We start from the raw sequence: 25,686 nt of genomic DNA, 5'->3' as shown, positions 1-25,686 counted from the left end.
CCAGCAGTTCTGCAGCATGGATGTGAATACAGGGCAAATGTGTTGTAAGCTAAAATTAGTACAGGCTTTATTTCACCAGCAAGGAATAGAGCCCTATTAACAGACACATCAGGAAGAGGGACATAGTGCAAACACACACGTCCCGATGACACTGATGGATATGGCTTGTGAAAAGGGCAGACGTTTCCATGAGTTGTCCTCCCCGCCCCCCACTTGAAAAGGGTTAACATCTCCAGATCAAAGATAAGCCCTTATTGCAAACAGCAAAAGCCTGCTTTCCTCCTGCCTCTCCAATAAAGGGCCTGTGGTCGAAACAATTACTTCTCTCTGTGACGTACGAGAAGCTGCGGAGCTCGGTGTGTTTTATTAAAGGTTTGCCTCTTAAATTATTTCTTGCAAAAAGGCCAGGCACATCCTGCAGGCATTGGAGCTAATAAATAGAGGAGGTGGAAGAGGGAACATCGTGTTGACTTGCACCTGGTGTATCTCAACAGAATGCATTACAAGGTAAGGTAGCTCTTCCCTCTTTCGAATAGCTCGTGGCTGTGATAACAGTCAAAGGCTTGGGCTTTAGGGGCACTTGCTAATGCTAATTTATGTTACATTTTAAGGGAGTAGTGAGGCTTAAAGTTGTGTAAGTTTGAAAAAGTTACTTTTACAAATGTTTTTTGGGCATTTAAAAATCGAAAAGAAGAATCAAGGCAAGTTCATTGTTCTGGTGTTATGGACACCTGGACAGTCAAACCGATTTATTCTGGGCTTTGGACCATTTCAGCAAATGTTAGCTGTTGCAGCTGCTGGGAACTTTGTAGGAGATATTCTACATTCTGTTAGTAATCATTATGTCAATGGAACGTACAAGTTAATTCTAATCAGAAGCTATTTTCCCACTTAGCTTCGCATGCAAACCTTAATAAGAAGCTTTACTATGATTTATACACATTTAAACGTGTCTGTTTCCTACTAACATTGTACTTACAGTATTTAAATGTCATAAAATAAACTTTTAGGATTTATAACTATATATTGGAAAGCGGAACAGAAATCTGTTTGCATGAATTTGGGAGTTGTACAGTTTAATGTTGTAGTTGTATGGACATATCTTCCCAATTTGTGGATTTCATGTGTTTCAGATCTGTTCTATAAGAAAAGCCCCAAAAGGAGTACTTAAAATGACTTTTATTATTTAAATAAATGTATGTAAATGTTAAATAATGTAGAATTAACTGAGACAGACCTTGCTGTCTTCCAGGTGAGAATGAAGTTTGAATTAATTTCTATAGGTTGCTTTGAAAAACAGTAATTATGAAACCTTTTACTATATCAGCCTGATGGACAACAAGGCTCTCTCCCAACACATTACCTAAAATGCTTTATGTGTTTTTGCTGCTAATAAAATTAATATGTATGCTCAATTTTTACTTAGACTACTCTTGAATACTGTATCTACCTGTATAAAGCTCTGTGCTCATCCTATCAACAAACAGCTGCTGACAGTTCTGTAAGCAAATTTAGACATAAAGGATTCTAATCTAATTGTTGAATATACAGTATGTGTATATACTGTATATTCCAGAAGCAAAATGTATTTCTGGCATTAATGTCTGGTTTTACAACAGTAATGAGTTCCTGTTAGACATTATTATGTATCAGATTCACTTCAATTCTAAACTACTACATGACATTTGTATGTTCATTAGCGCTAAAATGAGGGAACTGCTCGTTCAAGTAAAGCTTAGCAAGGGTGCCTTTAGAGAGAAAAGGAAAAAAACATCCCACACACCCCAGGCAAGAATACTGTATTTACTGCAGTTCAGAGCCTCAAGGTTTGATCTCATGACAGAGAGGTCTTATTGTGCCTAAACATCAGGCTTATTGTGATACATTCTGTTTCACCCAGGTTTTATAGTTCATCCAACCAGTTTACTCTGAACGATGCCCAGTTTCAACCCTCTACGATGGTTGAAGGATGGCAGGGAGTCCCGGAAGCTCGTGTTAGTGGTGGTCTTTGTCGCCTTGCTGGTAGATAACATGCTGCTTACTGTCGTGGGTAAGTCAATCTTCTGTCTTCTGAGCAAGATGTTTGTTTTGTTTTTGAATCAGAATGCAAATCTGAATGAAAGCTAACAATGCACCTAATGAAAAAAAAATGTGCATGAATGTTTAAAAGAACTGGTCAGGGAAGTTGTTAAAAATAAGGGAACCTCCCAACAAATATGTGAGATGTGACCAGTGTGGAACAAAACCAAACAAGTGAATTAATTTAAATCGTAGACAAACTGTAAATGGTACTAGTTTGACCCATACATATCAAGGCTTTCGTAACCCTAAACATATACGTTAATGAAGGAAAAATAGATTGGTAGGGAAAGCATACACATTGCATGTGTACCTTTGTTTTCCCTCTAACTAAATCCAAAATTCACTCTGTTCAAATTCAAATAAGATTCAAATCGGAAGCTAACCTTTAGGATAAACTGAATAAAATGTAGACATGGTCTGTGGCACACTCTGGTTTCAGTGGAGCAAACCTGACAGAGCAAACAACTACTGTTCTGTCATTTGTTTTGGTCACTTTACATCTTTGCTCTAATTACACAAACTTTTGGAGTGCATTTGTATGTGACAAAACGTCTTTGAACACTGAGGTCAATTGGTTAGTTTCTTGTTTTACTGGTGTCTGCTTCTAAAGTGCATCTCTTTCCCCAAACTAAACAACTGTCATCTCTGATTTTGTAGTGCCCATCATCCCCAGCTTCCTATATGCCACCGAGTACCAGACGTCAGAACATTCTGTAACCCTGAACGACAGCTCACTTCCAACACAGAAGGCCTATGAAGCCACCACATTCTCCTCTGTTTTTTCCTTTTATGACAACGCAACCTACGTCGTTAGTGACTCTGCTGTCAACGTGTCAGACCTCATTTCCGATGTGAATGTCAACAGCTCTTTCGAAAGGGAGGCCGTGACGTCAGCACCGTATAACAACTGTGTGAAGAACAGTGACTACCTCGTGGAAGAAAATGTTCGTGTGGGGCTGCTGTTCGCCTCCAAAGCTTTAGTACAGCTATTGACTAATCCCTTTGTTGGCCCTCTGACAAACAGGTACTGTCTGAGGCTTCTTACCCCAAGCCTAGGAGAGCACTCAAACCAGGGTCAATATTCTTCTTTGCTTTTAAATATGGTTCTTCTTTCTTTGCCTTCAGGCTGTTTCAACAAGAGTAAGGCTGTTTCCTCTCAGTTATGTCTAAATTCATTTGAAACAGAAAATTCAATATCTATTTTGTCTTATAAGCACCTTTGTGCTAATTAATGCTTCTTCATAAGAACGTTTACACGTGAACTGAGGTAATTTGGCCCATCTTACATCAAGCATGCAGCTTTTCTCCCTGTCTTGAACTGTGCTAGTTATGCTGCTCAAGTGTATCAAAGCCATGTCGGCAGTTCATTCTAATCTCAACAGGCAAAATAGTAATCAAGCTGATGCTTACAGCACAGCAGTAGCATGTGACAAGTTAGCTGAGGAAGATCAGCTCTCTTTGCCTCCTATCCCAACTGAATTTAAACACAAATGTCTGAGTAGATTCTGTACAGTCCTTGGGCACCAAAGCTCATTTATTTCAGATTCATACTGTATCTGTATAAGTCAGCTGACGAGCACACCCCATAATGTGTAATGAATCTGTTCATTATGGGAATTTTGATTTAAACTACAGGTGCTCCAATGTACAGTATACATGCAGTGGATATATGGAGTCATTTTATGAGCAAGACACTAGAAAGTTTATTTGCTGGAACTTTGTATTACAAGGTCACTATTTGTGGTTTTGTGCTTAACCTGTAAATTATTAATTTTGATGCCTATAGCACTTTCATGACCTGAAACAAAACTTATTTTTGTTGTGGTAACTCTTCCTAACAACTCATTATAGTATATTCTCACACCGCAATGCGGGTTCTAATAAATCCGATCTTGCACAGGGACAGCCCTTTGTTCATTTATGTGCCCTTTTGAATACAGTGGAGAGTTAGCTGCAGTTTTTGATTTTCCCCTTAAACACAATAACAGTAGGAAAAAGATGAAAATATTTGCCATGTGCTATAATGAGGGGCCCTACTCTAGTGTGTTGGGAACTGCCTGCTGATTTGTTTAAAAACATCAAGGTCTCCAAGTCTGTTTGCCCTCCATTTTGAAGGTCAGTCATTATCAAAGTTAATATCAGCTCCTTAAAATAAACAATAGTCAAGTCACTGTGTCCTTTCACCAATCTAAAACACAAAATAAATAAGCCAACCACTTTCTCAGCCTGACTGTCTCTTGTGTGTTTTCCCTTTTCCAGGATCGGATTCCACATCCCAATGTTTGCTGGATTTATTATCTTGTTCTTCTCGACAATAAGTAAGCATCAATTAATAAACATGAAATATAAGTATTAGCACATACAGATTCATCAGAGTAATAATAATAATTACTTTTTGGCAAGGAATGTCAGAGCTCCTAATGGACTCTCCGAAGTTTGTCATCATTGGGGTTATTATGGACTTTTTAATAAACTCTCATAACTTTTCATCCTACTGTATGAAGCCTCAAAGGTTTTGCCTTGGAGATGTTTGAATTTATCCTAAAAAATTTTAGTTTTGCTTGTAGCATTTCTTGCCTGTTTGAATCAGAAAAGCCTGGGCAAGTTTTAGTCCTGAATAGAGCTTAACTCAGTCACATCCTTCTGATTTTAGCATTTAATGGGGAGGGTTTAATTGCAGAAAAATGAAGTGTTTCATTGTGTTAAGCATTTTGGGTAAAAATTCCAGCATAAATATATACATTTACAAACTTGCAGTCAGTACATATACATTGGCATAATACAAATATGATCAATGCTATTCTTTCATTCTGCTAATTATGGTCCACTAATGCAGTTAACTGTTCTGTACAACTTACCTGAGATCAACTAACAAATCTTTGCTTATTGTCTTTCTGATTTGCAGTGTTCGCCTTTTCAGGAACATACACCCTTCTATTTGTGGCTCGAGCCCTGCAAGGATTCGGTTCTTCATTCTCCTCTGTAGCAGGTTGGGAACCTTTGAGCACATATGATAGGCAGAAACTATGTGGTTGCACTAAACTCCATGTACGTTCCATTTGTGTCCTCTGGTTCGTCTTGCACTGTTGAGTGAACTATTAGCTTCATATCTTATATAGAAAAAACTGCTGAAGATGATGTTTTTGTAAATTGTTTCTCAGGATCTTTCCGGGACATACAGAGTGGCAAGAGACCCCCTTCCTGCCCCCTAGTCCCGGCACCATGACTTAATAAAATGTTATGCCATGAACCTGGCATGAACCATATTGTTTTGTATAAAAAACTGAAAGTTTGAATTTGGTTAATATATCTGAGTTCCTTTTATAAACGGCCCTTTATACTTTCCATTACAGTACTTTGAACTAAAGCCAGCAGTTGTTTCTGACTTCATCTTGTTGCCTTGAGCCAGCCTCACTATTACTACATGACAATGGAGACAGAAATATGTTAATTTTTCAAAGACGGGTTTAAGAATTGTACGTCAAAAATGAAGCAATACTGGTGACGCATGCAAACCAACAAGTGGGTGGCTGGTTTTCTTCCAATATGGAAACCAGGAATTTTGTACATTAAACAACTTAATTTACATATTTAAAAGAAGGCATTCGGAAACAGACGTTTCAATAGGGCCTGTGCTGTCTTTGTAGGCCTGGGGATGCTGGCCAGTGTTTACACAGATGACAATGAGAGAGGTGTTGCCATGGGACTAGCTCTTGGAGGTCTAGCAATGGGAGTTCTTAGTAAGTAGCATCCTGTTTTCCAGTTTTGCATCATTTATACACAAGTGTTTCACAGTTACATTTATACACAGTTACATTTATTGCATCTGTACTAATACCCGGAAAAGTGGTACTTTCACAAATGCACATTCACAAAATCACTCTCTTAAATCTTAAATCAGATCTTAAACAAATATTTTCTGCATTAATGCTGATTTTCATGGGGTGATTACATCGCTAAGTGGTAAAGAAGTAAAGTGTAAAAATGTTTCCTTGATTTTTCTACCCATTACTAAAACCGCACACTACATGGGTTAAGTGTCTCAGAAAGCTTCATGCAATGAGGAGTTTCGTTTTTATAACTCATAATTAACCGTGGAACAAGTCACGTGTATAATGTAAAGCACAATTTATTCTCTATTTCTTTGAGAGAGTCAGTTGTCATGGACAGAACTGTGACTACAAAATTACTGTGCTTCAGTAAAATTGTGTTTTTGCCTTTTCTCTGACAGTTGGAGCCCCATTTGGAAGTGTCATGTATGAGTTTGTTGGGAAAAGTGCCCCGTTCATTGTTTTAGCTTGCCTGGCTTTAGTTGATGGAGGTAAGTTAGTAAGTACTGTAAGTCAGTATATATTTATACACATATTACACCATGTAACGTTTTCTAAAGTTCTCCCAATAAGGTAAGGTGTCACAACGTCACAAATGAAATATTTTGTGTTCATAAGTCTTACAAAATAATGAATCATGACAGGCTTTAGCAGAGTAAACAAAAGTGTTGCAGTTTATTTAGGGTACTAGCAGTGAGGTGAGTGGCATAGCAGTTGGTGCTGAGATAGGGGGTTTGCCCCATATTCTTGTGAATTTTATTGGGGTGCTCCACTTTTCTCCACCTTTCACAGACATGCTGGCTATGACACATGGTGCCTCTACATTGTCCACACATCTTGTGTGTGTAACCTGCATTGCACTGGCATTTCTTCCAAGGTATAGTCCAACCTTGAGCCCTGTGCTTTCAGTACAGGCTCCACGTTGCCATAACATTCCCTAGGAATAAGTGCCTGGTATTGGGTAAACAGTATTGGTAGGCTAATATGAATGGTGTTCAACCAAGGTGCATTAAGACATTGGTAATAACCCTTGAGCATTGGTAAAAATCTCATTGAAATAATAATGTAATTGTATTTCCTTACTCCCTTCTCCTACATAGCATTACAGCTCTGCATACTGCGGCCATCAAAGATCTCTCCTGGGGTGAGTGTTTCTTCCCTTTCCATTTAAACAAAATCAAAATCACCAGGGGCAGGGGAAAACCTTGAATGTCAAATGTAGTTCTGAAGAATAAACTGGAAGAAAGATGTCCAATTTTGTTAGTATGTCCCAGTAGCACTGTGTTCAATATGACAAAATGCTTGTTATCTTCATTGGCAGGCAATCGAGAAGCAGTCCAATACTGACTAAGGAACTGTATTCTCATTTACAGGAATTAGCCACAGCGTAATACAGACTATGTCTAATGCTGCTGATCCAAAAGATTTGATTAACACATCCTGTTAATTCTTGTGACCAACAAAAGTCTTCCTGTAATATAGCAATTAGCCTGATCTTGTGAGGTCTCAGCCCACAATTCCAGCAGGCCTCCTTCCACCATTTGACTAATTAAAATGCTTATGATTCACTATAAAAATGTGGTCTTCCCTAGACAACTGCATTTGAGCTCTAGTAAAATCTTAACCTGTAAGTTTAAACATTTTCTTAAATCTAAATCTTAAATTGTAAGCCACAGACTGCACTTTCTGTATCTGAAATTATAACATACAGGAAAGAACGTTTGTTATCAGCCCTAGGTTTATGGAAGGTAAACTGCTTTCAAACCTAGAATCCTACTTTTATTATTGGCAGCTACCGTAATTATCTTAACATTAACATGATTAATATTTAAGACTATTTTCCACTTATTTTTTATTGAGGTTATTTTTGGTAAAAACTCCATTGAGAATCTCCTAATTAAAATTGCCAGAGACTTCTGCGCTGTTAATTTCTGTAGCACATAAACCTCAAGAGATAATAATGGCTGCAGACCAGTTTTTTTTCTCAGTAAAAATGCCAATATTTGTGGTGTAGATCCAGTTGAAATCTTACCAGTGTGCTTTGCCTAGTAATATACCTTTGATTTTTTTCCAGAGTGTAGAAGGCACACCTTTATTAACCTTACTACGGGATCCTTATATTCTAATAAGTGCAGGTAAGTACAGATTCCGAGTTATTTAAGAACTATCATCTCATCTGTTGCTGAGAAAAAAAATCACAGCTGTTAAGCATAACACATTTTTTTTTTAAAATAATGAAATTAGTGTAAGCTTCAGAATTGATTACCAAGTGAGTCTTAGCCTATCTCGAGAACAGCAGGGTGACAATTCTGGGGGTTGTGATGCTTCATCATGAATTATGAATCATACCACATGAATTGCCTAGGTGCATCATAAGAAAGAAAACCGTGTAATTGTGAATTGTGTGAGTTTGCTTGTTTCTGGTTCATTAAAAACATTTGTCACGCTTTAGAAACTGAAAAGACTATTTTCCCATACTGTGTTAATATTCAGCCTGTTGTGCATTAACCTCTCTCTCTATAAATAACCAGTGTTAACACTCCTCTGGCCCAGTTGTAGTATATACCTTTCTGTATTACAGGGTCCATTTGCTTTGCTAACATGGGGGTGGCCATGCTGGAACCCACACTACCCATATGGATGATGCAAACTATGTGTTCTCCAGAATGGCAACTTGGTATGTGGATGTGTTCTCTGTCTCAGACTGTGGTTAAAACTTCATAAGTGCTCTGACACAGCATATCTATAAAAAACTATCAGTCCACGCTTAAAAGGGGTAATGGGAATCCAAGGTATGGTGCTTTCTGTTTCTGCAATCGTTTCTATGTGAAATGTATTATACGGCTTTCTGTTGTTATTTCAGTTTCAAGTTATATAAATATTTCGGCTTCAATATAAATATTGCCATAAAAAGGAGATTAAAACTTTTATGTAATGTGGGAGCCAGACAGTTCAGTTGTTTAGCCCTGGTAATGCAGAGTTCTGTAATGCAATCTGTGCCCAACACATGCCAATCCACACATGTGAATCTGTTATTGAAATAGAGACATCTGATGATCTATACCCTGTGTACTACAACCACCACTGAGACTTTCTGAATTTTGATTCACTTTGCCTGAAATGCAGATATTCATTTAGTGTGCTTTGAGGACTTTGACTGTTAAATATTAAACATTAGTAATAAAGGCTCTCTCTAATGTTAAATATTAGTCAAGCTTGTGGAATTCTTTTATTCCCTTCAAGTTATGGTGAGAGGATAATTTAATTTTAGAAACAATAAAGTTACAAAACTAGAAGTCACTTTTATTTGTTAACTCAGCTACACACATAAAACACTAGAAACATAAGCTACAACTGTACAGTGTGTTTAAATCGCTGTACTACCTCGATTTGATGTAAATTTGGTGAGAAAGAAAGCTGGCCTCTAACTTGTGCCTGTCACGTGTTTCAAAGTGCTGTGAAAATTGTTTTCAAGTAGGATATTTTTCTACTTGAAAAATATTAATTTATGTCAAGTAATTTTTTTTCCAAGATATAAAGTTGTGATTATGCTGCATGAATGCAAAAGTCTGACAACAGCTTTAATTTTGATGTTGATGACACCCAAATTTATGTTTGCAAGAAACATCATTAGTCAAGCACTGTCTGCCATGTCACGCTGTCTCAATAATGTTAAAAAATTGATACAAATAACCTTTCACATCTGAACTCTAACAAGACTGAAGTTATGCTGTTTAGCTCTCCTCAACAAATCTAAAGATTGACTATTGATGGTCCTGGAATCGGTTCAAGTGCTCAGGTCAGGAATCTTGGTGTTATCTTTGATCTGAGCCTTTGAATTTGAAGCTCATGTTAGCAATGTTATCTATTTCTCATCCTCATAGTATTGCCCATGTCTGTTCGTATCTTTTCATAATCAGATGCAGAAAAGCTAATACTTTACTTTGTCTTTTTCCAAACTTATAATCATTTACAATGTTTGCTTGTGTTTTCCGAACATGATCGTAGCCAATTGCAGCATGTTCTAAACTCAGCTTCTCTGATCTTAAACTAGAACAGACATGCATAAGTATGAGAAAGTATCTCTTGTTTTACCTTCACTCCACTGGCTTCCTGTGGAATTTAGAATAAAATTCAAAATTCTATGGTTCATTTTTCAAGGCTTGAATTGCTTGGCTCCTGCCTGCATCAGTGTATAGTACTGACAAAGTGTGTGCAAAGTACCATTAATATACACCCCAACTTTGTTTGGACTCTTTAGCCTTCTTTAGTTGCCTAAATGAAGCTCTGGATGTCCATGCTTTGTATTCTTTTGCTAAAAAGCTTTAGCATGATCCCTCAGCTCATATGTGTCAGAATCTTCAAATTTTGTCTTAAACATATCAATATATCTTGATATATAAAATAAAGGGATAATGATTATAATTTATACTAAAACGATCATTTTCAGAAGTACAGCTAAAAAGTCAGGAAGGATAGAGGCATTTTATCATTTACAAAATCTGTTTAATGGCTATGTGTTTTTACACTGATTTATTGTACTTTATATGTTATTTTTTTATCTCAAATGTTTGATACACATGTTTAACAAAGAACTAACCTTCTCTTTGATAACATATTTCAGGTATAGCATTTCTCCCTGCGAGTATATCGTACCTCATTGGAACTAACCTGTTTGGCTTGCTAGCTAACAAAATGGGCAGGTAATTTTAGACTGTTACATTTTTTACATTGTTACAACAATTGTAAAAGATGAAAAGAGGGCTTTTTTAATCATCCAGTATAATTCTTTTATTTTGTTGAACAAATTTCAGCCCAGTGCTTAACTTGTGGTCAATATGTTTGGCACGTTGGCCTTTTTGCACTGGACTGTGCTTATTTAATAACATTTGTTTTGTCTTTGCTTTCCAATCTTATTATTATAAATTCTCATAAAAGAATAACAGCAGTGTAAATGTGCTCATAAAATGCTTCTGGCATACACCCTCGAGTGAGAAGCTTTATTATCACAGATGCCAATGACTTGTAATAAGGTCTGAATTTATAATTAGGTACAGTAAGTAATTATTGGGTTTGCATTTGAACTACACTTTGAGTTGGTTTCCTGCTAAAAGTTTGTGAACTCTATTAAAAATTCTTCATTAAAAATGTATGATCCTAGATTAGCTGTATTCATGTGCATAAATGGTTCTTACAAAGAGACGCGTGGCCAGCACAAAATTTACAAGATGCCTTTTCTAATCTTAAATACCATTTTTTCTTCTTTTTTTGTTGTTCTTGTGAGCTCATACTCTATTGAAAAAGAAGACATTTCCTTAAAAACAGGACTTAAAATGGATGGCTATTCTGGTGTCTTTTGTGTTTGAAGTTCTAGATAGTTTGATAAATACTCACAACCTCCTTGGTCCCAGTGCTTTACTGTATGTTCCATTGTGTAAGTGAGCTGGCCTTTTAGGTGCAGTGACAGTGTCGATCTCTCTACAGGTGGGTCTGCTCATTGATTGGAATGGTGATTGTTGGAATCAGCCTGCTCTGTGTGAGTATACTAAACATATACATAAACATATTTGACGGAAAAAAACATACATTATTTAGTAGTGTTCGTTTCATTGAAGACTACTGTAGATGAGTAGGTGTGCTTCTTTAATAGACATTTTACATGTTTTTGTGATTCAGAACCATCTATTACTTTTGTAATGCCCACCTGAATTTGGTATAGACAATGGTGTGTTTTTCACATCTCAGCTTGTAACTACAAACCTCACAATTGCACAGAGGGGCGAATGAGAAAGTACAGGCACCTCCTCCCACCTGTTTATCTTTGAGCCAATCGTCTTTTGACACATCACAGACACAACTGCCCCATACTGGAGGGACAGCACTGACTGGAAGACAGGCGCATCCTTCACTGACAGCACAGTGTGCTAAAAGCCAATAACTGTCTTTGTATCTACTTAATTCATTACCTAGGTTAATTACACTTGTATTATATTTGTGTTATAGAAGAAACTTATTTAGAAATTTGTATTCAGGTCAGAAATTCCTAAAACTGATGTTCAATTAAATTAAATCTCAGGTTCCTCTAGCAAATGATATTTATGGACTCATTGGTCCTAACGCCGGCCTTGGACTTGCGATTGGTAAGTGATGCTCATATTTTGTGTTGATTCTTTCAATGCAAAGAACAAGTCACATTATTGATAAGCCACTATTCAAAAATTGAATCTGATCCAAAAATTGAATCTGAATCCAAACTGTGTCCAATGTTTATTTAAAATGCAGAATGAAGATCCGTTTGATTTTAAATACATTCAGTATGGAACTTTACAAGATACAGCTTTTAATGCAATCACATTTTTTTATATGTCAACACTAACTTCGTATGCATCAGGATACCTCTGTTAATTCAAATTGCTTGAAAATTCAATTACATTTTCAATATTTTGAAATCTGAATTATTGAAAGTGTACTTTAATAAATTTAATTTGGTGAGCTTTAGTTTGAAATTGTTATCTGGCTTTTGTTTCCAAAAGCAAAGAGTAGATTAACAGTACAGCAGATACAATTTCCATAACAACCTTCAAAATTAAACCTCAGAATGATAAATGGAGTTCATAACAAAAGTTTGGGAGGGATGACAACAAGCAAGTTCAATCAGACTCAGTTGTCAGGAATTAGCAATCGCTACTGAAATCTATTCCTCTCCCAAAACTCCACAAATACCTATGAGATCCCTATCTCTCTCTCTTGCATGTCTCTTGCATCCCACCTCCACCCCCTCTCCACCTCTGCAGCTGCCCCTTGGTCACCCTGCATGGGGGTCCTGGTCTCCTTGTCCTATGGCCAGGAGGTCAGGCCTCAGCCAAGCGGGATAAGCCAAAATTTCACCCCATAATCCTTTCACGACGCTTTAATCTGGAATGTTGCTATTTCTTAGTGAAAACGTTTTATCAATGAAATTATTGTGACACTTCATATACCTAATTTGCAGACATTTTAGAAAATTACAAGTAACCATTGCCCACATGATGTAGATTAAATTGCGAGTAAATGATAATAAATAATCAGTAAATATTAGCTTACTCCGGCACAGTCTCTGGAATCCCCAAACACATGGAAAAGACACACATCTGGCAATTGTGTCAAAGTGGGGTTATGACAATTAACCAATTAAAAAGGCATTATTGTGAAAACAGGATATTGACCTCTGTAATATTATTATAGTCTGCTCAAATGAAACAGATGGTAGTAATGAGTTAGCCACAGAATCTTACACTCTTTAAAATACTACATGTGTTGGCCACACATTTCACCTGGAATCTGAAAATACAAGCTTTAACATATAGCTTTAAAAACAATGCAAAATAAATACTGTATTAATGTTCCTAAGAATGTGATCAGACCGTTGTAAAATCACCCATACTCCTAAAAGGCAATGCTTCTGGGATCTATATGGTTTAATTTTAGTGATGATTAACTTCACCCATGGTATGTTAAGGAGAGCTTACGTATAGAGTACGTTTAAAAAATTACATGCAACAAAAGAAAATTTACAATATTATCTGAGCCATGAAAAACTAAACAAACAATTTGACAGCTGCAGAGCTTTATTCCAAAATTATTACCTTCAACCTTGTTTCTTTTCTTAAAGACAATATTAAACAAAACACACATTAAAAAAGATTAATTGGCATTGCCATCAATACAGAGGGAAAACATCAAAAGGCATTGATCTTGACAAGAATATGAATTTTTAAATCCTTCATTCCATTCAGTATAATACACAAAAGAGCTTCTGTTCGAGAAGAATATTTTAAGTGATTAAGAGCTTAAAAAGTAATCATGGTACAATCACTACAGCAAAGGTAGCTAATGATATAAATATTGTGCTTCCCTTTTTACTTATCTTTCTAAAGCTTTTTATTCTGTACGTCATATATTAATGTTGTATAGACTGTTGCATAATTAATTACTGTCGTTTTTAAATAGGTTTCAAAATTATTTCAAAAATGTTAATTAAGTGCATCAATCTGATGTATTATAATTATATTATAATTATTTTATTAGATTTTTTATTCCATGAAATATTGCCACTGGGTTCTATTTTAGGTCCAATTGTATTGACTGTATAAATAAGAACATTGGTCAGAGTATGAACAATGCATAATTTGATTTTTATGCTGCTGATACTGTATTCTTTTCCTCTAACACGCCTTGAGAATTTATTTCTGAAGTTTTACAAACAGCTTTTAATATTATTCTATATAAACTCTTTGAATTCAAGCTTTATTAAATTAAAAAAATGTCAATAATCAAGTCAAATTCTGAGAAATTTGAAAAATGATAGACTAAAACATTACCAGATCCATAGTTTCAGAATTCAGATAACATTTCAAGAAAATTAAAATTGGGTTTTGTGCAAAGGTAACAAACAAGGATATTAGACACTTCTACATGCAGAATGGAAATAAATAACAAATTCTAGATATCAAATACATTACTGTGAACTGTGCAAGAAAGTAAGGTGAATATTTCTTGCACTACCTACTGTAAACCGAACCTCAGGTATGCCTTTGTTTATAAAGTGGTTCTGGGAAAATGTCCAGTTTACCTTAGAACCATAGTTCTTATCAGTTAAGATCTTGATCAATATTATAGTTCACAGTTTTAAAGATTGTATGAATCAAAACAAAACATTGTTATTTTGCTCTCACGTCATTGAAAATGCCTCAGAAAGATTTAATGTTGTTTTACTTATCATTGTACCATTTTTAAGATAGGATATAGGTGATCTTTACATTTGATAAATATACTCGTTACTATTTTTAGAGTACTTTTTCTTGAAATAATTCTATCAATTATCAAATGTATCTACTGTAGTATTGTTCTTGTCCTAATGTTGGTAGAAATGATGTGACAAAGTGTTTCAAACAGGCCTCACTTGGAAATGAGATCTTGATGTCACTAGACTTCTAGGTTAGACAAGGATTTGAAATGGTCAGAAAAAACAACACACTTTTAACTAGCCATTTCTATCTTTCATTTTCCCATCTATAAAATTCAATTGCACCATCCCTTGGGAAATCATTTCACAACCTTTTATATTATTTATATCCATTTATTGTATTAATAAACCATTAATGTTTTATATTCTCATGCACTGATTTGTATCTGGGAATGTCTGTTCTCTTTTCAAGAAAAGCAGCTCTCAAACAGTTGCTTGCTGTTTTTCACATCAGTTACTGAGGGGGCCCGTAACTTTTTACTTTCATAAAAATTTCATTAAGTGAATATTTTGCCAAATAAAAGTGTAGCCCATCAAAAACCTGCAGCCTGGAATTATCCTGTCAGTGTAAATTCTGTAGGGCTACCCATTTCCTGATACATGGATTTCTTGACAGCCTAATTGCACAACTTTTTTTTTAACATTCGTTCAGAAATGGTGTTATTTAGCAGGTGTTCTTGTGGAAGACAAACTCTAATCTTGCACTTTCAATTCCCCATGTATAAAACACACCTGGCTTCACTGTTGCAGTAGCTCTCTAGTTCATTTCTCTGAGTGAAGGGCGCTGTCGTTTCCTCAGCCAGATGATGTTAAAGCCAATGTATTAATATCCATTGCTTCATTTAGCCATTGTTAGAATTCAACAGAACACCCGAACAATGGATTTAAACCATCTTATAATTTCTCATTTCTCCTCTCCTGTAGGTATGGTGGACTCCTCCATGATGCCTATAATGGGCTACCTGGTAGATCTCCGGCATGCTTCAGTCTATGGAACTGTCTACGCTATTGCAGATGTTGCTTTCTGCATGGGATTCGCTATCGGTGAGGAGGTCTTCATAGATCAGCGATGTTGAAAAACCTGACCACGCTTTTAAAAACTGATTCCAAATGAAAATAGCAGAATGCTAATTCTAATCATAATCTTCCCATGAACATCATCAGGAGAAATGTACTTCTATCACGTGAACTGATATCATGTTTGACCGTTTGACCCTGAGTATCTTGGACATTTGATCTCTGGGGTATAATGCCAGCTCTCTTTTTGTGGTCTCAGGCCCCTCCACAGCTGGAGCCATTGTGGAAGCTATCGGCTTCCACTACCTCATGGTCATCATTGGCATTATCAACATACTATACGCCCCTTTGTGCTGCTTTTTAAGAAATCCTGCAGCAAGAGAAGAGAAAATGGTGAGAGATTTTAGAATTCATTTTGTGCCCTTTCCCTAGGGTATGGGTTCTGAATTCTTACTTGATGGATTCTTACCTGTTATTTATGAGCCAGAACAAAACCGACTTTGATCCTGTTCAAAAGATGGCAGTGTAAAGCACTACTGGATCAGATTTAATGTTTCCCCAGAGGTGCAGGGGTGAGATACAACCTGTACAGGATGCCAGTCCATCGCATGACATGTACAGACACAAACATGCACACACTCGCACCAGGACCAATTTACCCACAAGCCACTTAGCCTGCTATACCAGGATGCCTTTGGACTTGAGATTGTGTTGTGGCCCCAACATTGCCTCAAGCAACAATGGTACCTATACACCATACCTCAAATATACTCCAACCACAAAATAATAAAATTAAAAACATTTTGCCCTTTCCTGATATTGCTCATTTGTTTGTCTAACGCCTTTAAACAAACCAGTCAACGTTTGTTCACATTTATAGAACAGTTTATTTTACTAGAGCAATTCAGGTAATATACCTTGCTCAAGGATACAATAACTAATAATAATTATGTAACTAATAATATAAGTTCATATTAGTTACATATAAAAAATATTAGTTTTTTTGCATGTAACTAATAATATTAGTTACATGCAAAAAAACATGCTGCCCTGTAGTTGCCCCCTGCTAGATTTAAACTTTATATTTTCACAATATCTCCCAAGAAAACAAGAAACTCATGAGCAAAGTGTCTCACCCTGTCACATTTAAGTTATCATCCATTATGTACCACTCACTGCCAGAGAAAAAAACAGGAAAGGAAAAGGTAAGATTAATTTTCCTTCAAGTCACAAGGAGAATCTTTTAGGAAAAGGAGAATCATGTCCTGCTCTTCATCCCTGTGTCTTCTCTCCCAGGCCATAATAAACCAGGAGTGCCCCATGCACGTCAAAACCTACAGCACTCAGAAGGCGTACCGGGAGTTCCCACTGAGCGACGCTAGTGATGAGGAGGAGACTGAAGAGTGACCACATTCCCAGGGCACAGCCAGACACGCTGTCATGCAATCTGATATACAGTACTACACTTGAGCATAGGTGTACTGCACCCTCAAAACAACAACTCTTTGTGGTCTTGCACAGCAAAAACATTTTGTTTCACAAGAAAACAGACTTGAAAAAAATAAAAAAACAACCAAAGACTTGCCACTATAATGAATTTGTTCCACTGGATGTTGGATGCTGCTTTTCTTGTTTTCACAAACAAATCATCTTGCTTTCTCGTTTTATGTGGAAAGGTACAGTGATAAAAAGTGAGAGGCTAGCTAAAAAGCATACAATTCAGTTTTGCTCTAAAGGATTTTTTTGTTGTACTTCTGTTTTGTATTCAGAGGTAGATGAAAACAACTAGAAATGAAACAAAACTGAAATGAAAATTAATTTTATTTCAATTTCTGGTCCTTAAGGACAACTTCTTAAGTGGTTGGAAGACTTGTGATAACTACCTTGCGTTTCAGAGGTGCCAGAGCCCAGCCTGACATATTGTAAAAGCACAAAGCTCAGAGAGCTCTTCAGGTGGAATTGAGAGTATTTCCCAGGTTCTTTTAAGAATCAATACTGTAGTGTAGCTTGTGCTACAACATTTGTCTTTTTTTACATTGTTAGAATTTTTGCTACAAAAGATTATTGTTTCATAATCTGGTTTTAATTCTAAAATGTACAGATTAAAAACTTTCCCTCCCTTTGTCAATGCCTCTGGGGATTTTAATCCTTTTGGATTATGGATTGCCCACAACACTTTGTAGTTCAGTTTTTAGACCTAAATTCAAACCCCTGTGTCTGAAACAATAACTAAAAGATTATTCATAGGGCCAAATTTAATCAATAAAATTACATCTTCTCTTATTTCGAGATAATCTCTTATTCCTGTGCAGAAATACTCAAAAGTTACCACAGGACAGTTCTCAAGGACATCTCTTCAATCAGTAAAATCAAAATCTTTACTGTTCGATCTATATATTCCATATTATTACTACCTTAACTAGAAAAATGTTGTAGCCTTCTTCTACACAGCTCCTTTACGTCTTAGCTATTATAAAATCCAATATTCTTTCCTCAGTTTCTTTACTGTTTTAGTGTTTCTTTGTAGATATTACAATTTTATCTTCAGCTGGAGGGTCTATGTTTTTGCTGAGACTTTTAATTTCCTTTCTGCACTGAAGCTTGGTCATGTTTTTAAAGCACAACTTGGTACTTATTCAAGAGAGAGACAGATAGAGAGAGAAAGGGAGAAAATGGGAAAGATTTGCATCAGTGGTGTGTTGTTCTTCAATGCATCCAATTTCCAGGTCCCATAAATAACAAACAAGCATCTGGAACAGAGAGCTAGCCTCTGGAGCCTTCTGTAGACATCTTATTCAATTACCTTGGAAAAAGTCTTGCCTTAAGTAGCCTCTGTGGCTGACGGCTTACTGATTGTACAAGAATTGGTTACTGTGCTTTGCAAATAAAATGCTTGTCAAACAAAAGCTAGATGCTGAATTAATATTAATAATTTAGGGTCCTAATATGCTCCTTTGACCTCCCAGAGTATGTATAGAATCTTCCAAAACAAAATAAATCCTTCTGGTTTACGATTGTTGCACAAATTACAGCCAGGAGAACAATTAAGAGCCAGACAAAGCTGTTTATGGTGAGGGGAAAGAAGGAAAATAAAGATGACACATATACGTTTACTTGACTGTTGTATGAGCAGGAGAAATATTTGTAGGATTTTGATTTTAAATTTCCTTGAATTGGCCCTCACTATTAGCCCTGGCTAGAGTGTCTCTTGTGTTTTCTGTGCCGCCTGAGTGCTTGATGTAAACCACCACTTTTTCCTGCTCTTGAAAGTCTTGAATATTTTACTAGGAGGGTTTTACAAAACACACAAAAATGAAATATACTGTGATTATGAAAATAATCAATTTTTCCTTACTGTGTTTGTTGTTTGGACTTTTCCATGTATTTAAGTTTCTATACAATAGTTCTACAGTACATATACTTATGCATCTAGGTGGAAAACACCTCAGCCTATTTGAGTAGAATGTGTGAGTGCATTAAACGTGTTCAGTTTCAAATACCATTTCTCCAATGTCAGCTTCAAAGAATGGATGCTGAGTCAGAATGTGAAGTTTGATAGTTTTCCCGTGAAGACATCAAATGAACTGGATTTTAATCCAGTTTTTCATTGCCTGTACTCCCCTCCAACCCATATGGTGTATGAAAACTGTGTCAGCAGTGACTGGGCATTTTGTTTTAGTTACTTGGTATATTACTTGGTATACGGAAGATTAAGAAAAAAACTTTTCGTTAATGAAAAATTGCTAAGACTCTGCTATGTCTGCATCTGAATAATATTTCTTTCTCTCCGAGCAAAGGAAATACCATTGGAACACATCAAAAAGAATGATTGTGAGCAGTCCAGCTTGTGCACAGCAAACATACATTCAAAATTGTTTTAAAAAGATCTGAACTTAATATGGGAGTAAACAACAAGGTTTATTTTTTCGGTTAGCAATTCTAACTACTGCCCTACCTTGCATTATCCATCATAAGAAAGAAAATATTTGCACAAAAGACACTCTGGTCCACAATCAAACCCAAAACCCAAGGAGCACTGATAAATTAGTCATGTTACAATAATCTCCAAGTCCTTATTCATGTTAGAAACCTGACTAATGTTTTTTAAAAGACATAAGATGAATTGCATTGTAGAGTACCACGGGTCATGTCCTGATTATAATCTATATATAATAGAAATTGCTGAAGTAGCAGTGATCTTGGAACCAGCAATCATAGGTTACCTTTGATTATCATGATATTTTGTTTCTTTTTTCATTACACTCTCATTTACACTTTTACAGCATTTTTATTTATCTATACTTTCTTTTATATATATATATTATGATATAGATAGATTTTATCTATATTAACTAGATTGTATTGTATCCAGTACTTGTTCTTTTCTCTTATATCCAATATTCTAATATTTAAGAGCACTGAAAGCAAAGACAACTGGAGAATCAAAGGGAAAAACAAAACAAAGGACCAGGTGATTAACAGCTTATACAAACATACCAGGACTGTTAGAAACAAATTACATGAGACAGATGATGCCACATTAGCAGGGAATTATGATGTTACTGGAAATGTGGCTAACTGAAATCGATGGAGATGAATGTACTGCGGATGAATGTCTACACTGTTCCAGAGAGACATGAAAAGTTATCAATAAACAAAATTCAAGTTAGAGGAATTAAGGGTCTTTGAGTCTAAATCAAACTTTTTAAAACACTTTCCAAAGGCATGGTATTAGGAGTTTAATCACATAAGAACGGTTACAAGTGAGTCACTCAGCTCATCTAGCCCATTGGGTAGCTTATTCATTCAAGGGCTTCATCCAGTCATTTTTCAAAGAAAGCCAGGGAATCAGCTTAAATGGTATTCCATTTAATTACACTGTACAATTAAACACTGTATAATGAAATTAAGATTTTTTATTCAAAATTAGAAGTAGTTGTTATGGGCGACTTCAACTTTTCCCACATTTATTGGGAAGAAGCTATAGGTCTGTCATCAGCAGAAAAGGAAATAGTTAAAGACTGCTTTTTAATCCAGTCTATCAGACTACCTGCAAGACGAAACGCTTGTATAGCTTTAGTCTTTTAAAGCAATCAAGACATAGTGAGGCAAACAAAGATAAAAGAACCATTAGGGATTTTACGTATACTCTGAAATACAGTATATCTTGAAACTGTGCTGGTTTAAAATTAAAATCTAAAATACAGCACAGAAAATGGTTCAACAAATCAATTTGGAAAAATACGAGGGAGATGAAAGCATTTTATAAAATGACTGAAAAACAAGTGAATCAAAAAAGTGTGGTGAATTGCAAGAGCGGATAAAAATGATAGTAGAAAGGACAAGAAAGAAATGGGAAGTATGAAGACAAAACTCCATAAGAGGAGAGTCATAATTGAAATAAGCAGCTATAGAAAGGTTACAGAAACAATTATTAGAACTAATTCAGAGGATCATCATTGACTATACAGTATAGTCAAGATGGTGTCACGCCCTTTGCAGCCAGAGGGCGCTCCTTCTCTGTCCTGTCCCTAGTTTCCGGTCTGCTGTCCTTCTTGTCCCTCTCTTCCTTGGGCTATATATTTCCGGGTTTTGCACTCTGTCCTGGCTCAGCATTGATGTTCGGATGTCCTGAGACCCGCCTAGCACCAGGGCGCCCCACGTCCGCTCCCTGAGGGCATAGGTTTCTATACGGCATTCCTGAACTCTTTGCACTACTGAGCCCGGGCCTTTTTCCCGTCTCGCCGCTACGCATATGGGTCTTTTTCCGCTCTCCTGCTCCCCACGGTTAGTCCTTTTGGACGTCCGTGACAGATGGAATGTGAAACATTCTGTTTCATCAGCTTGTTAGAATTCTTTGAATAAGCAACAACACTAATGGATACACACAGTGTTTATGATGTGCTTTGTTTAGATTTTCAGAAGACTTTGGATAACATTTCAACAATCATTCTCAAACTGTACACAGAGACCCATGTGTTTGGATTGACAATTGGTTAACAAATAGAAAAAACAGAGAACAAATAGAATACACGTAAGTTGTGAATACTCAAACTGTGGTGATATAATTAGTGTAATTAAGAGTACCACAGGGATCTGTACGAGGATCACTGCTTTTCCTAGTTTATATTGATGATCTGCATTCTGGAATATTTAGTAAACTAGTCAGGTTTGCAGGTGAATGGAATTCATAATGATGACAACAGCCGAGTTCAATCAGTTCCCCTAAATCATAATCATTCTGGTCTTTTCCTTGCATCAGAAATTGTAAGTACTTTTTTAAGCCTCTTCTCTCCTTTCAATGTCTTTTGCATCCTTCCTCCAATTCTGCAGCTGCCTCTGGGTCACTCCTCATTCTATACATAGGGGTTCCAGCCTCTCCGTCCTGTGGCCTGCAGGTTGTCCCACAGCCAAGCCTGTTAAGACAATTTTACTATGACTATGAATATTCTGAATACCAAATCGGAAGGATTAGCAAATAGTGTAGGAGCAGCAAATTTGAATGAGTACAGGGTTTTGCATGCAGATAGTAAAAACTTTAGCTGGACAAGAAAAAAACTTATGAAAAAGATTTAGGTGTTTCTGTTGACGTCTTTGCATCTTCTGGACAATGTGGAGAAGCAATCAAAAACACAAAATGTTAGGATATAGAGTTAAAGGCATAGAATTTAACTAAAAGGATGTTATGTTAAAATTGTACAACGTAATATATTAAGATCTGTTTTAGAATATTTTGAACAATTTTGGTCAAAGCACTATAGAAGACATTGCAGAATCTGGAATCAATCTGGAAAATGACAACCAGATACATGCTAGGGCTTTTTGGAACAGATTGAAGGAACTGATCTCTTTAGTCTTGAACAGAAGCTACAAAGGGACTTGATACGTGTACTCGCAATACTCAAAGACAATCCTGTGGACTTTTTCAGAATAAACTGAAACACGCATCGCAGAACACAAGTCAAAACTTCATGGAAATTCATTTAAAACAGAGGGCAGGAGGCACCCCTTTACTAAGAACCTTGTGGGAGCTGATTGTCCTTGTCCTGTCTATAACCGTTCCAGCAAATTTCAGAAAATTAAAAAAAATCTCAGCAATTTCAGCAAGTATGTTTTCAGCATAGCTGACATTTTCTTCCTCTTATATTTCTTTCATTTAGTTTTGAGGAATCAGAATTGTTTTTTCCTGTTTATTTCCATTTTTTAAATAACAGTGCCACACAATGGGAGTAAGCATATGGAGCAAGCAATTCAACATAGAGAAAATGGCAGAATTTTTAGTTTAAGTCACCACAATTCCAGATATCAAAGGGCTTCTCTTTCTCTTGACATTGCAGTTTTTCTATGACCTGCTGTGTGAAACCAGAGATTGTACTCCGTGTTTCCCAAAAAGCCCATCTTTCTAATAGCATTACAGGTCATGTTACTGACTAAAGCCAAGAGGCAGAAAGACCTCAATGAAATCATGTTTATTGAACTGTAGGCAACACACAGTGTACAAAATAGTCCTGATAAGGATCATTATTAGATGACAAAGGAGACTTGTAGTGGCTTTGATAGCACACAGCACACCAGCTGACACAACTACCACAATCCTTCCTGCAAACCAAATTATTTGTCTCCTGTTAGAGGGATAATAGGTGCTACCATATAATACAACCTACAGAGGTTCTAGAAGCATTTGTATTGGCCCATCAGGTTTAAAACCATTTACGTCTTAGTTCAGCCAGTGTTGGGGCCCTCCTCCTGGATGTGTTTCATTGATGGGATATCAATTCTCTTTTCCATTTGTTTATTTATATGTTACATTGATATTATACATTACGTTAGTACTGGAAATGAGCACCAAGTGTACTGACTAAACATTAATGTAAAGTAAAACCAATAGCGATTCATTCAAAGGTTAAATAAATACAAAACAGCAGCAATCCAAGGTACTTTCAGGCCCAATCTTACAATCAATTCTTAGAGGTGCTATCTCTTCAGCAGCCCGGATCCTACCCTGTGTTTTGCTATTCTGACACTTCTGCCCCCTACCTAACCTGGATTCTTCTAACTGCAGACTGCAGACGGATTCTTTTCTGTAGACAGCGAACTCACAAGCCTGTTGAGAACAACAGCCCTTCGCCCAACCCCTGCAACCAAACTCCCTGCTGGCTTCTTCTCTTCAGCCTCATCATAGAACGCAGGGAAGTGACTCTCAGCTGTACAGACATGTGCCATCAGCCCCAGTTCTAGGATTTTATCATATCAAGTCTCTTACTGTTGCCCATTAAATCAGAATTCTGGAAAATACAGGGACAAATAAGATACATCGTGTCTTTTTTCTTTTCCACCAAACTAAAATTGCTACCCTTTCTGAAAACTGGAAAAAAAAATAACCTGCTAATGCTTCAAAAAAATAAACAGAAAAATGTAAATAGATCACATGAACTCACAGGTAGCAATTCCAGACCTGAGAAGCTATCTGTGTGGATGTTCTCTCCGTGTTCAAGTGGGTTTTTGGTTGGTGTTCTGGTTTCTGCCCACAGTCCAAACAACGTTTCTAGTTGAAACATATTGGTAGGTTAATTGGCTTCTAAGTAAATTGGCCCTGGTGTGAGTGTGTGCTTGTCTGTGTTTGTGTGTCCCTTGTGTGGACTGGAGTCCCATCCAGGGTGTATCCTGCCTTGTGCCCATTGCTTACTGAGATAGGCTTCAGCTATCCTGCAAGCCTGTAATCGAAAAAGGTGATTAGAAAACGGAGGGGTGGATAATTTTGTATCCTGGTGGATTCTAGTGATATTTATTACCTTTTAATAACAACCATAACTTAGTAAAGTTGTCTATATATTTCATACATTCTGATGAATCCGAAAATCAACAGTCATGTTCAGGAACATTGATCTATGGCTGTGCACCTTTATACAACTTGTAACTGCTACACAATCCTTTCAAACAACACGTAAACGCTACACAATTCAACTATTCACTTCCCTTAAGCTGTAAAACAATGGGGCTGCAAAGCTGAAAAAGAAACATTTGGCTAATAAAGGGTTCTAGGCAGATGATATGAAAAGGCATGGGAAAAAAACACTTTATTTGAGCCCTGGCATTCCGGATAAAACATTTTAAAGGCTTTATTTTAGAAGCGTTTATTTCCTTGCTATGACATTTAAATAAAAGGACATAACATTTTCTTATTATATTTTTTCTGAAGAATGGTGTGATCTTCTCGAAAGCCATTACAATGTCCTGTTGTGATAACAAAGAGGTGCCTTTTCACAGACCTCAGGAAATTGGAATGTTGACAATGATGGGCTGAAATGCAATGAGAAACGAACAATGAAAAGCACTTTAAACCACGCGTTATGAAAATGCTTCCATTTATTTTGAATTGCAATGTGTTCTTGTTTTCGGGGATAGATATAAAGCAGATCAAATGGGGACAGCGTTTGCAAAACTTCACCACGGAAGTCTGTTATGATATCAACTGTATCTGTGGGGGTTTGGCGCTCTCTTGCGTTTCGATTTAGAATGTAAATTACTTTGAAAGTAGCATGCTAGTCTGCAAATGTCAGCCCATTTTTTTGCATTATGGACAAAATGGTTGTTAACAATGTCTTGTGATGTTCGTGTAGAGTGCTGAATGGTAGAAATTGGGGAGGAGCGACATCTTTAAGACATTTAAAACCAGAGGTGGATGTTATTATAAATCTGGGAAGGATATTATGTAAAAAAGAATGAAAAAATATAGTGCTTTCATTGTGTAAATGGCCCAGGGATGTTTCTTTCTCCAAAATAGCCTGTAAGACTACAGTATCCCGCTAATCCCTTGAACAGCTACGGTGTCCAAGGGAACGTTTCCGCAGGTCTTTCCTCCCGGCGGCTGTCAGGGTGTATAACGCTGCCCTTGGCTAGGACTGTTAGCCCTTCGTTTGCTCGTCTATGGACAGCATGTTTACTCCATTGTACTTTTTGGACAATCAGTCT

At 36.6% G+C, this 25,686-nt stretch overlaps 1 protein-coding gene across 1 annotated transcript; it reads left to right on the top strand.

Annotated features, from left to right (window-relative positions):
• The first annotated feature begins 276 nt into the window (after positions 1-276).
• LOC102695707 (chromaffin granule amine transporter) lies at positions 277-19,213 on the top strand. The gene is made up of 16 exons (XM_006625502.3): positions 277-507; positions 1,901-2,050; positions 2,740-3,106; positions 4,342-4,400; positions 4,988-5,071; positions 5,730-5,822; positions 6,314-6,403; positions 7,013-7,056; positions 7,987-8,047; positions 8,494-8,589; positions 10,537-10,615; positions 11,397-11,448; positions 11,989-12,052; positions 15,622-15,741; positions 15,974-16,107; positions 17,011-19,213. Exons 2-16 carry the CDS (start codon positions 1,936-1,938, stop codon positions 17,119-17,121), a joined length of 1,569 nt encoding a protein of 522 aa, XP_006625565.1. The 5' UTR covers positions 277-507; positions 1,901-1,935; the 3' UTR covers positions 17,122-19,213.
• The last annotated feature ends 6,473 nt before the right edge of the window (positions 19,214-25,686 follow it).

The sequence above is a fragment of the Lepisosteus oculatus genome, chromosome 2 (assembly GCF_040954835.1).
Source record: "Lepisosteus oculatus isolate fLepOcu1 chromosome 2, fLepOcu1.hap2, whole genome shotgun sequence".
Lineage (NCBI taxonomy): Eukaryota > Metazoa > Chordata > Actinopteri > Semionotiformes > Lepisosteidae > Lepisosteus > Lepisosteus oculatus.
Note: the sequence above shows the minus strand (reverse complement) of the source record. Positions and strands in the feature narration are given on the sequence as shown.